The sequence below is a fragment of the Danio rerio genome, chromosome 25, assembly GCF_049306965.1.
Source record: "Danio rerio strain Tuebingen ecotype United States chromosome 25, GRCz12tu, whole genome shotgun sequence".
Classification (NCBI taxonomy): Eukaryota; Metazoa; Chordata; class Actinopteri; order Cypriniformes; family Danionidae; genus Danio; species Danio rerio.
Window position 1 is genome coordinate 12,865,994 of NC_133200.1, and position 14,015 is coordinate 12,880,008.

Sequence of the window (14,015 nt, forward strand, 5' to 3'; positions counted from 1 at the left end):
TCCTTCCATTTCACATTCATACTGTATAGAACATACTTTTCTAACGGCCGAGTAGTACGTTTAAATTCAAATGCAGTACCTACTGAGTAGTAGGCGGTTTCGTATGCAGCCTCAGAGTCAAATGCTAGGCTAAGCTTCAGTAAAATCACAGCCATTGCACAAATAAAAGCCATTGCATTGCATAAAATATGGTGATAAACCAAACAAATAAATAAATAAATTAAAACAAATATTTGTGTTATTACAATAGTTAATTGATAAATGATTATACTGACTTTGTATGATATATTTTTTATATTATTTATTTACTTTCTATGGCAATCTAGGGTTTCATGTAAATAAAATAGTAAACACAATAAAATAAAATTTGATAAATAACATAAAATGAAAAATAAGATAAATAACAATGACATTTGTAGAATATTTTAATAACAACAACAACAACAACAACAACATCAATAATAATAATAATAATAATAATAATAATAATAATAATAATTATAATAATAATAATAATAATAATAATAATAATACAGTTTAAAATACATAAATAATAAATACAAATTAATAAATGAATGAACCAAAATAAATCAAACTGAACAAAATCGGATACAATAATAACAAATATTTATGTAATTAAAATAGTATATTGATTAAAAGTTCTACTGAATTATGGCATTGTATGGCATTATTTATTTACTAATTATGGTATTCTAGGGTTTCATGAAAATAAAATAGTATATACGATAACATAAAATTTATTAAATAATATAAAATTAATAAACAAGATATATGACAATAACATTTGTGGAACATTTTTTATACTACTACTACTACCACTACTACTAACTAATACATAATAATAATAATAATAATAATAATAATAATAATAATAATAATAAAAACAAGAACAACAACAAAAACAACAACAATAATAATAATGATAATAATAATACAGTTTAGAAAAATATTATGGTGAATAAACTAATAATACATAATTAATTATTAAATCTTTATCAAAAAGTAATATTTATATCAAACATATTGATATATACAAATAAACAAACAAACAAACAAACAAACAAACAAATAAATAAATATATAATAAATACAAATTATTCAATTAATGCAATCTATGATCAAAAATTGATATAAAAATGTACAAAATCAACATCTAATGAGCTACAATGATTATTTAATATAGATATAACTTATGAATGAAATTATTGATTTAATATAATAAACAAAAAAAATAAAAACAGCACCATGTATTTATTTATCATGAATAAACAACAAAAATATTAAAAACATATTTTAAAAAAGGAAAAAAAATCTATAAACATCAAGTGTAGTAAAAGGAAGAAATGCTTACTAAATTAAATCAACAATATATTTTTCATGTAGGCAACCGAATAATTATACATTATTTATTTATTAGTTTATTTATATTTATTCATTCATTTATTCTTTCATTCAATTTATTTATTTATTTACACACAAACAAACAAATAGACAGCTTTCAAAATGTGTTCAGATCCATTCTGATCCTTGTGTGATTCTGTTAAACAGAGAAAATAAATACCTCATAAAACTGAAAATTGAAAATTGACTAAAAACGTCATAGAACATGCAGATGGCGTTGATGCTAGTATTATGTAATAGAGCGCATATGGGATATGGTTGTGTTGTCCCTTTGGAAAGGGTGTCCCGCAATCATCATCGCTTCACAGCTCTGGTTTTACCCAAATGACCTGCATTATGTCACATTAAATTCATTTACCCTCACAATGAACACACAGCTTTGCCTCAGCACAGCTGCGCAAACTCTATTTGCTTCTGACCCACAGAAAATGGAGCTAAATAATAAAAAAGAAGCATACTCCATAGTAATTAAATGATAAAAACTAGATCTTATTTATCCTACTTAACAGATAAGCTAAGTCAAACTACAATGCTAAGTAGGAAGCCATGTCTTTGATTAGCCAAAAGTTTGGGATCAGTAATTTGTTTGTTTTTAACCCTATTCCGCTTACAAATGCTGCATTTATTTGATCAAAATTACAATAAATAAATAAAAACTGTCAAATTGTAAAATAGCATTACAACTTAAAATTATAGCTGCAAGCAGCAATGGAAGGGACCTCGCACCCAGGCTCATTGCTACATGGTGGCCTTAGGATAACAGAGTAAAATAAGACTGACTTGAGTAACAATGCAGAAAATTCACATTTGAACCACATGAATCAATTGAATATAAAAGTAAATTAAGCATTTTCACATTGCAATAATTTATCACAATTTTACAGTTTATAGAAATGTAGTATTGTTTATAGTATCGTTGCACTTATTGGTTAAAATCCTCATATTTTCTCAAATTATAAATCTAAAATATTTCAAATGTAAATTTGAACTTATTCAAAATGCAAATGTAATAAAATATAGTTACTTATATTTTGTGTTTTAAATATATAACATCATTGCATATATTTTGTTACTCTACTCTGTTTATTAGGCACCCTATATAACTAAACTCAGATATTGAAGGCCTGTTCACAACAAGAGATGTAATTATGACGATAACGATTAAGGGTTTTAAAAATCATTCTAAATGTAAAACAGACCACAGCCTTATTCAGAGTTCAGACCACAGCATTATTTTTTTAAACTAAAATCACTTTTGTTTGCCGAAATCCCATAGACAAGCTGCATTAACTACTGTATAAACTTAAATATCAAAACTTAGTTGTTTATTAATGAATTAATATTTACATTTACATTTACTTATTATTTAAATAGAAAAACAAAGTAAATTGACAATGATAAGAAAGTATTAAATCTATATATTAAAAGTAAATAAATAAATGCATTAATACATATTTTACAAATTAAAAACAATAGTTTTTTTTTTATTTAGTTAATATAATAGATTTTCAAAAATCCCAAATATTTAAATTAACATATAAAAACAAATTGATATAAAAATGTAATAAAAGATTAAACCTTAAAAATATAAGTTGATTATTTAGTGTTCAGTCTTTGTGTTTCCTCCATAAAAATGCTGGAGAAATTACACTGTTAGACTTTACCTCAGTTTTACAGTTATTTACTGCAAAAAGGCCCAGTAAAATCCCAAATGAATTATTTACAGTTTACTGTAACATGCACTGCATTGTGGGTAATTTTAAAACTTTTACAGTAACTTTCTGCATATAAGGAATTTGCGGTATTCTACTGTAATCAAAGTAATCACGTGTTGCCACTGTAGTTGAAGACAAAATTGAGACATTTACTGAAAAAAAAAATTGCTTGGAATCAATTAAATTCAATAGTGAATACTATTGTAAAAAGTAAATAAATTATAGTAAATGTACTGTAAAAACTGTTCATACTGTAAAATTAAAATCTGTGAACGAGCATTTTACTGTAAAAAAAGTTGCGGCGAGGCTATTTTACTGTAAAATTAAATTACGGTAAAGCCTTGCGACTCTAAAACATATTTACAGGTAAGTTACTGTAAAGGGCCAGTTGCATTAACTTGCTAGCAACAACGCTGCCAGTAAGTTGCCGCAAAAATATAATAAAATGTTTAACAGTGTAGCCTTACTGCAACTTCTTTTTACGATAAAATACCCTTTTAACACTTTTGAATTTTACAGTTTGGACAATAGTTACAGTATTGTCATGGTAATTTGTTTAATTTTTAGAGTAGCAGTGCAAAACCTTTATTTTTATCTTTTTATTTTTTTTATTTTAATTTTTAGTATAAAAAGGGCATTTTTCTGTAAAAAGAAGTTGTAGTAAGGCTATTTTACTGTAAAATTAAATTGTGGTAGGGCCCTGCTACTGTAAAACACATTTACAGGAAAGGGGCAGTTGCTATTACTTCCTGACAACAGTGCTGCCAGTAAGTTGTCGCAAAAATACAATAAAATTTCTAACCTTACCGCAACTAGCCTAACCTTATCGCAACTTCTTTTTACAATAAAATACCATTTAGCACTTTTTAATTTTAAAGTATGGACAATTTTTAAAAATAAGTTGCGGTAAGGCTATTTTACTTTAAAATGAAATTGCGGTAGGGTCCTGCTACTGTAAAACACATTTACAGGTAAGTTACTGTAAAGGTAACAGTAAGTTACCGCAAAAATACAATAAAATGTTTAACAGTGTAGTTGGATGTTTTTAATTCCACTATGCCTACTATGATCGCAAATTGGTTTGATTAGATAATACATTTATAAATAAAGATTCACGAGTCAGATCTGCTGGTAGCACACTGAGGATACCTGCCGGTTACAAGAATCTAAAGCATAAAAGCATGAACTAAAAATAAACTGATTATTATTGTTGTTCAGTGTGAGCGCAAATATATATTGATTGTAGTTATAGCTATCCAGCAAGACAAAGGAAAGCACACGGACGATAAGGTGCTTTTGTTAACGCTCTCTTTCCTAAGGACAACACATGTTCGATATCTTACTGGAAATCCAAAAGTACTCTTCTCCTTGGAGGATCTCCAAAGGACATGCTAACCCTGCAGAGAAGATGGGCCACCTCAGAGGAGCTGTCCTGCTTCCCTGGCTTAAAAATATCACGTTTAGTCACGCGCGCACGAACACACCGAGACGCAGATGCCGGTGTGGATAAAGCCCCGTGCACTCAGCTGATTGGGGTCTGAATGGCGGACAGGACTGCGGTGACACCTCCAATATAATTACGAAATTACTTTACTTCATTTGTGATGATAATCCTCAGACGAGAGGCCCGACAATAGGCTAACACTGCCAAATGACTCTCCTCGATGAAAGCTGGTTTCACCTGATTGGAAAATGTAGGCGTAAATGTTTTCAAAAGCAAAAAAAAAATAATAGTAATTACAGATAATTCATTCTAGAATATATTGTTTCTTTAAAAAAACATAAAAAGGAACACTCTACTTTTTAAATAAATAAACAATTCTGTCATTAATTACTCACACTGTAAAAAAAGTCATCACATCAAAAGCTTTTATGTTCCTTTAACTTACATTAATAAGTACTTTTTTAAAGTTAATCAAATGTTTAACAAAATATTTTTGATTGATGTAACTTGAAGAAGTGTAAACAGTGAGCACATTTTCATTTTTGGGTGAACTATCCCTTTAAACCAGGTCACCAATCTCGCTCCTGAAGGCTTGGTGTCCCTGCAGGGTTTAGCTTCAACCTCCTCAATACACCTGCCTGGATGTTTCAAGTATACCTAGTAAGACATTGATTAGCTTATTCAGGTGTGTTTGATTAGGGTTGGAGCTAAAATCTGCAGGACACCGGCCCTACAGGAACAAGTTTGGTGACCACTGCTTTAAACAGTTGAGTTTTACCATTTCTTTGAATCCATTTAGCTGATTTCCAGATCTGGCTGGAGCACTTTTAGCTTAACTTAGCATAAAACATTAAATCGGATTAGACCATTAGCGTCTCACAATATATATAAGTTTTGATCATTTTGATCATAGAAATAGGTGTAGAATTATTCATTAAGCTGGCCCATAATCATAATTTACAGGTAAAGGAAGAACCTTTGTTGATACTCTTCTTCTACCATTGTTCAGTTAAGCTGAAATCTAAAATTAATGGTATGCACAAGTTTTGATTTAGTTTTTTATTACAGATATTATGCACTGGTTAAAGCACTCACTGCAGGATGTTTGGAAAAATAAATCCTAGATTTTCTCTTGTTAATCTTTATAGCACTTAAACAACCCAACTCTGTCCTTTGGGATAGTAGCAAGCAAATGCTCCTCTGAACAGTGAGGACATTTTTACTTTTGGGTGAACTATTCCTTTAAACAGTCGAGTTTTACCATTAGGCTAAAACGCTGATGAGTAACATGAATAAGCTCATTATTATTATGCCAATTAGATCCACTACAGTATTTTTGAATCTATTCAGCTGATTATCAGATCTGGCTGGAGCATTTTAAGCTTAGCTTAGCATGAATCATTGAATCATATGAGACAATTAGCATCTCGTTTAATTTTTTACTAGAGTTTTGATCATTTTCCTATTTAAAGCTTGAATCTTCTGTAGTCAAATTGTGTACTAAGATCAATGACAAATATAAAGTAGTCATTTTCTTGGCTAAAACGCTGATAAGTGACATGAATGAGCTCTTTGTTATAACGCCAATAAGTTCTACTAGAGTATTTTTTAATCCATTCAGCTGCTTCACAGATTTGACTGGAGCCCTTTTAGCTTAGCATGAATCAGTGAATCAGATTAGACCATTAGCAAAAAAAAAAAGAGCTTTGATCCTTTTCCTATATAAAGTGTGCCTCTACTGTAGTCAAATTGTTTACTAAAACTGACAAAAAATATAAAGTAGCCATTTTCTAGCTAAAACGCTGATGAGTAACATGAATGAGCGTATTATCATCACGCCAATAAGATCTACTACATGATCTTTGAATCTATTCAGCTGATTTACAGATCTGGATGAAGTACTTTCAGCTTAGCTTAGCTTAGCATAAATCATTAAATTGGATTAGACCATTAGCATCTCGCTCAAAAAAAGTTTTAAAAGTTTTGATCATTTGTGTACTGTATTTAAAGTTTGACTCTACTGTAATCAAATTGCTTACTAAAACTAACAAAAAATATAAAGTAGCTATTTTCTAAGCTAAAACGCAAATGAGTCTCTTTGATTCAATTCAGCTGATTTACAGATCTGGCTGGAGCACTTTTAGCTTAGCTTAGCATAAATCATTGAATCAGATTAGACCATTAGCATTCATTCATTCATTTTCTTGTCGGCTTAGTCCCTTTTATTAATCTGGGGTCGCCACAGCAGAATGAACTGCCAACTTATCCAGCAGGATTTTACGCAGCGGATGCCCTTCCAGCCGCAACCCATCTCTGGGAAACGAGAGAGCCTACCCAATTCACCTGTACCGCATGTCTTTGGACTGTGGGGGAAACCGGAGCACCCGGAGAAAACCCACGCGAAGGCAGGGAGAACATGCAAACTCCACACAGAAACGCCAACTGAGCCGAAGTTGGAACCAGCAACTTTCTTGCTGTAAGGCGACAGCACTACCTACTGCACCACTGCCTCGCCCTAGACCATTAGCATCTCGCTCAAAAAAAAAAAAGGTTTGAGAGTTTTGATAATTTTTGTATTTAAAGTGATTCTACTGTAGTCAAATTGTTTACTAAAACTAACAAAAAAATGAAAGAAGCCATTTTCTAAGCTAAAACACTGATGAGTAACATGAATAAGCTAAATATTATAACGCCAATAAGATCTACTACAGTATCTTTGAATCCATTGAGCTGATTATCAGATCTGGATGGAGCACTTTTTTGCTTAGCTTAGCATAAATCACTGAATCGGATTAGACCATTAGCATCTCGCTCAAAAAAAAAAAAATGTTTTGATCATTTATCTATATAAAATGTGACATCAATGAGCGCATTATTAAAACTCCAATAAGATCTACTACAATATGTGAGTATAAAATCATAACGTTTTTCTTCCACTCTTACTATATTTCCAACAAACATCATTTTAGGCAATGCTTGACAGCAGAATTCCTTAAAATGAATTACCAAGCAGAGCGAAAGTGGCTTGATGTGCTTAAAACTACAGTATTTTTGGATCCATTCAGCTGATCTGGAGCGCTTTTAGCTTAGCTTAGCAAAAACCATTGAATCGGATTAGACCATTAGCATCTCGATCATTTTCCTATATAAAGTTTGACTCTTCTGTAGTCAAAATGTGTACTAAGACCAACAAAAAATATAAAGTCGCCATTTTCTTGCTAAAACGCTGATAAGTAACATGAACGAGTGCATTTTTAAAACCCCAATAAGATCTACTGCAGTATGTGAATTTGAAATCAAAGTCTTTCTTGCACTCTTACAGTATGTCCAACGAACATCATTTTAGGCAATACTTGACAGCAGAACCCCTTAAATGAACTCCTGAGCAGAGCGAAAGTGGCTTGATGTGCTTAAAACAATATAACAGAAGAATCGCAACAATGTCACAGTGTATCCCTGTTCACTCGTGCTGTTAGATCTCAAATTCAGCCCCGCAGGAGGTCTGTACACCAGTAACCACAGCTAAAATCAATGAAGGCTTGAGAATATGAAGAAAGAAGAAAGAAAAAAAAACATTCACTTACAGCTCCAAAAGTTGCAGATTCTGAAAAAGCTGCCATGAGAGAGTTGTCAGAGGATTCCTGGACAAGTTTCTGCAGGGGAGAGAAAACACACAGAGAGTTTAATGATTTAACGCTGACTATTTGCGACAAGGTGATAAAGAAAACACAAGGGAGCCAAACAACGGGCAGTGCGGCAGGGAAGTTAGGGGAATGAGTGCAGCGGTACGTTACCTCGCAGCCACGCCAATCCAATAAACAGAGACTTGGTCATTTTCAAGACAACAAATTAAATCGAGCAGAAGGAGGCCTGGAGCCTTAAAAGCCACTAAACTCAATACAAGGCTAAATGACTGTGAAGCAGATAAGGCATGTTTTCAGAACAGAGCTTTCAGATGTGGGAGGCATTACTCGAAAACTGAAGTGGGGGTCGCTAAATGATGTGTGTGTCAAGTCCGGTAACTAATGCAGTGAGATGGCATGAAAAACCCATGCTTGTGGCAACAGTTTTATTTTAAGGATTATATTATATCATTTTTTGTATGTTACTCTGCAGTTTTGTTTTTTTTAGATCTTTTTATTGACATTTCACTCGAAGAAAACAACAATTTATAAATGACTTGAAACACAGAGACAAATTGTCTTTGCTATAACAGGGCCCCCCACCCCACTGCACCATACCTCTACAATACTGTATATTATGCACAGGTGTACATCATGTCATGATATATACAGTTGAAGTTAGAACTATAAGCCCCGTTTTTATCTTTATTTTTTATATATTTTCCAGAGCAAGAACATTTTCACAGTATGTCTGATAATATTTTGTCTTGTGGAAAAAGTCTTGTTTGTTTTATTTAGGCTAGAACAAAAGCAGTTTTTAATTTTTCAAACTCCATTTTAAGGACAAAATTATTGGCCCCTATAAGCTTTTTTTTTTTTTTTTTTAGAACAAACCATTATCATACAATAACTTTCCTAATTACCCTAACCTGCCTAGTTAACTCAATTAACCTAGTTAAGCCATTAAATGTCACTTTAAGCTGTATAGAAGTGTCTTGAAAAATATATAGTCAAATATTGTTTAGTGTCATCATGGCAAAGATAAAATAAAACAGTTATTAGAAATAAGTTATTAAAACTATTATGTTTAGAAATGTGTTGAAAAAAATTAACTCTTACTCTAAACAGATCTAAACTATGTTTCCTACAAAAATACAAAGCAGGTTATGTTTCCCAGCTGTCTTTTTTTTTTTTTTTCACTCGATATTATGAGCACTGCTTCGTTTAAGCCCTCGCCATAGTAGTCATATTAAAAGCAATCATATCTCCATCTGTTTCAAGCTTCGAATATTAGAAATTACATATCAACACAACAAAACTGAGATATGATCACAATTTGAGTACTTGGGATCAATATACTTCACCCGCAGCTGTTTTTCAGTCATTTATAACCCTCATGTCCATGTCAGAGCTACAGTTCACTGATGTTTTTGTTGGTCTTTTGGAGATTTAGCCATTGATTGCGATGTTATATAATGTTAGTGTCTGCTTTTTTATTTGGTGTTGGATTAATATTTGCTCACTTCTGCTGTTTATACTTTGATTTGCATTTCAATTTATTTATTTATTTCTTCCACTTAACTGCAAATTAGAACAGAAACTGAATAAAGAGCACACAAACATACTGACAGATATAGGCACTGTACATCGTTATGGGTCAATGATGCTAATATTCAGCACAAATCCATCAATTTCCCTTTTCTGGCTGTTCTTTCTTTGAATGAATTATGTAATAGCGTCAATGCAAGCTTCCTCTTCGGTTAGTAACGATATATTTTATTGCACAGCAATTAATCTATTAGGTCATTTGGCTAAAATAGAGAAATTACGGTTTAATTTGTTTGTGAATTTCACCTCTCCTGCTGTGCATGAACTAAGCTGTTGAATGGTCAGCGTATAAGGCGGCTAGGCTAACCAAGCTTCAATTTTAATTCAATTATTATCTAATCGGTTGCCTATTATGTCGTAAATATACCCCTGTAATGCATACTGCAGTCTTTTTTTTGTCTGGTTTTCTCTGATCTCTTACCTGTTTGCCAAAAATGACTAATTATATCCCTGGCAATGTCTGAAACTGGCACATACACATTGTAATAGACGTGCCAGGCACAAATGCTTGACAGGCGTAGCAACAGTAACTAAGGAGGGCAGGTCAATCGGTTTTATTGAGAATAATGACATGTTGACTGTTCCAACATGGAAGATCAATTGACATGTCTTGAGAGGTCAAAAGTGAAAAACTTTTCATTAATAACTGCTCCAAAATCAATTTACAGATATAGGAAGAAACGCTGTTGATACTTTTCCTCCTCCATTGTTCAGTAAAGTTGAAATCTGTACATCTTCTATCAAAAATAATTACATTTAAATTAACGCTCAATTAGGTAATGTATTTACTAACATGAACAAACATTTAGTAATACATTTATTACTGCATGTATGTCCTTTTTATTGTTAGTTAATATTATTTAAGTTAAATGTTAAATCACTGTGCATTACACTGCAAAAAATGCTTTACTTACTTAGATTTTTTGTCTTGTTTCTAGTCCAAATATCTGAAAACTCCTAAATCAAGAAGAATTTTCTAGACAAGAAAAACATATTTTCTTGTTTTGAGAAATAATATGCCAATAATAAGTGGGTTTTTCCTTAAAACAAGCAAAATAATCTGCCAATGGGGTAAGTAAAATAATCTTACGTCAAAAGAAAAAAAAACAAGATTATTTTGCTTACCCCATTGGCAGATTATTAACTAATGTTAACAAGCTTTGGATTTTAATAGCACATTGGTTAATTATCAACTATGATTAATAAATGCTTTACAAGATTATTTATGCTTAGTTGATGTTAGTAAATACATGAATTAGTAATTACTAATGGACCAATATTCTAAAGTGTTACTGTTGATTTTTAAAGTTAAAGATATTATACACAAACCACTGGTTCAAGCATTCAGAGGAGGATGTTTGGAGAAATAAATCCTCTTAGATCTTCTCTCATTCATCCTCATAGCATTTGATCAACCACACTGTCTTGTGGGACGGCAAGCAAGCAAATGCTCCTCCTGGGGCTGAAACCAAAACCCTGGAGCCTCACTAACGGGCCTTCATTATCAATATTTATTGAATACTTCAGATCACTTAATACCCCCAACACTGGCCTGCTCAGATCCTATCAGGAGCTTCTGACAGAAAATCAATGCACCCAGATACATCCCTTCGCCCCGGTGCAGCCCATGGGACTGAAGCCTGCTGGCCGCTCGTCCCTGACCTGCTCCTTCACCGAATTTTTTATTTTTTTTGCTGCCTTTTTACACTTTCTACTGACAGCAAAACAAAAGATCCTTACAGCTAAATAGGACAAACGCATGTAGAACAATGGAAACTGAGCCTCATCAACCTCAATGCAGAGTTTTGCTTGTACAACTTTGCAAAAGTTTAGTTAACTTTATATAAAAAGTGAATTAACCTGAAATAAAGGGATTTTTTAAATGCATTTCAAATTAATGATTAAAAAACTTTCTATTATTTAAAAACATCCTAAATAAATTTTTAAAGAATATAAAGTATTAATTGTATCCTAGTATGAAGAACACACACACACACACACAAAACTGTTGTAGAACTTCAGCCTATTCAGCTGATTTCCGGATCTAGCTGGAGCACTTTTAGCTAAGCATAAATCATTGAATCAGATTAGACAAATAGCATCTCTTGAAAAAATATATATATATATAAATTTCAAAGTGTGAATCTTCTGTAGTCAAATTGTGTAGTCAAACCGATCTCCTCCACCGTCCGTTGTTCACTTTCACTTTCTTCCGCGACTCCCCCACTTTTTACACTTTTGTCCACAACAACACCCCCCCCCCCGATTTTCACATTTGTGCGCAACAACCATCAACCTCCGCCATCTGACACCCCTCTGACATCCAACGCCCCCACCCCATCCAGACACTCCACTTTATTTGTGCATGACACCTTTACATCCTCGAGTAACATGCTGGATCCCTTACGTCGAACTGTTCCCGGACCTTGCAATTCACAAATTAAGCACTGATATGAAGAACATTTCCACACACACACAAACACACAAAACTGTTCTGATAGAACTTTAGTTTTAGCTTTAGTTTAGTTTAAACATCTTGCTTAAAAATAAAAAAATAAATAAAAAGAGTTTTGATCATTTTCCTATTTAAAGTGTGACTCTTGTAATAAAATTGTGTATTAAGACCAATGAAAAATATAATGTACAGAATGAAGAATATTTTACAGCAACCCACACACACACAGAGACACACTCACACAAAACTGTTCTGGTAGAACTTTAGTTTTCAGTCAGTTCAGCTGATTTTCGGATATGGCTGGAGCACTTTTATCTTAGCTTAGCATAAATCATTGAATCAGATTAGACCATTAGCATCTCACTCAAAAAAATAATAATAAAGAATTTTTGATCATTAAAGAGTTTTGATTAAAAAAAGAGTTTTGATCATTTTCCTATTTAAACTGTGACTTTTCTGTAGTAAACTGTAGTTTTTTAAAGTGTCACTTTACTTTAGCTCACAATTCCAGGTATTAACAAACCATTAACTATACTCAATAAACTAAACTCAATCAGCTGCTTATTAATAGTTATTAAGGTAGAAGTTGGATTTACGTTTTGGGTAGGATTAGAGATCACTAATGAACTACTTATGAACAGTTAATATCTTAATAATAGGCAGGTAATGAGCCAGTAGTTAGTAGCATGAATTGTTACTTAAACTAAAGTGTTACCACTGTTCTTAATAGAAATAAAGTAACAAAAAAAGAAAGTTTCTTCGCAGAACACAACACGTTTAAAACCAAATAAGTACAAATGTATCTTTCAGTAAAGTGTACAGTAAAACGACCTCTGTTATGATCACCCAACCTTATGGCACTGGGAAATAAAAAATGCAAATGTGGATGTACGCATGTTAATGCACTCGTAACATCATAACCACAATGTCATCTTAAAAATTCAATAAACGTTGAAGGACGAAACCCCTATCAAATGTGATTAGACCATAGGTGCATGTGTACTAAATAGCAGATGTACTTCAGTGTGGATATAATTTGTTTGGAAATGCCAGCATGCATCTTTCTGTAGCCAAAAGAGTTGTGATAAGAAACAAAAATTGATCATAAAGAGCCCCTTTGATACATCAAATTTATAATTGTCAGCAAAAACATTGCGGGAACAGACTTGCTTATTATGAATCTGCATAGTCCATCAAAAATGAAATCATCACAATAAATAGTTTAAATCAGTGATTAGTTAACTGAATATGCACTCTAACTAGATCATCTGAATCAATGAAACATTAACTAAAGCCTCACTCAAAATAGATAATTTGAATAAGTGATTCATAAACTGAAGACTCACTTTGACTTGTTTTTTTGAATCAGTGAGTCATTCCCAAGAGCCTGGTTCTGGTAGGATCAATTGAATATGGGATTTAATTCATTGGAGACTTCTTATGACAAGATCATTTGAATCAGTTTAGTCCTAAACTGGAGTTTCTCTGACTGGATGATTTGAATCAAATAATTGTCCTGCTAAAACTGATCCTTTAAATTGGTGAGTCTTTAAATACGCTTGAGACTCACTCTAACTGGATAATTTGAATCAGAAGTTGATTCTCTGCTTAAGTCACTAACTTGAAATTTGCTGTGACAGGACCATTCGAATCAGTGAGTCGTCAACTTGAGACATGCAGTGACCACATCATTTGACTCAGCCAGTCGTAAAATGGACACTCAATCTGACTGGATCGTTTGAATCAGA

At 32.3% G+C, this 14,015-nt stretch overlaps 1 protein-coding gene across 9 annotated transcripts in view; it reads right to left on the bottom strand.

The window, feature by feature from the left end:
- ntrk3a (neurotrophic tyrosine kinase, receptor, type 3a) overlaps positions 1-14,015 on the bottom strand; it is a 441,878-nt gene that overhangs the window by 237,539 nt on the left and 190,324 nt on the right. For all 9 annotated transcript variants that reach the window (XM_073942230.1, XM_073942233.1, XM_073942235.1 and 6 more), the window contains one exon: positions 8,166-8,234. In XM_073942230.1, the coding sequence (XP_073798331.1) occupies positions 8,166-8,234 (69 nt within the window). The remainder of the gene's footprint in view (positions 1-8,165; positions 8,235-14,015) is intronic.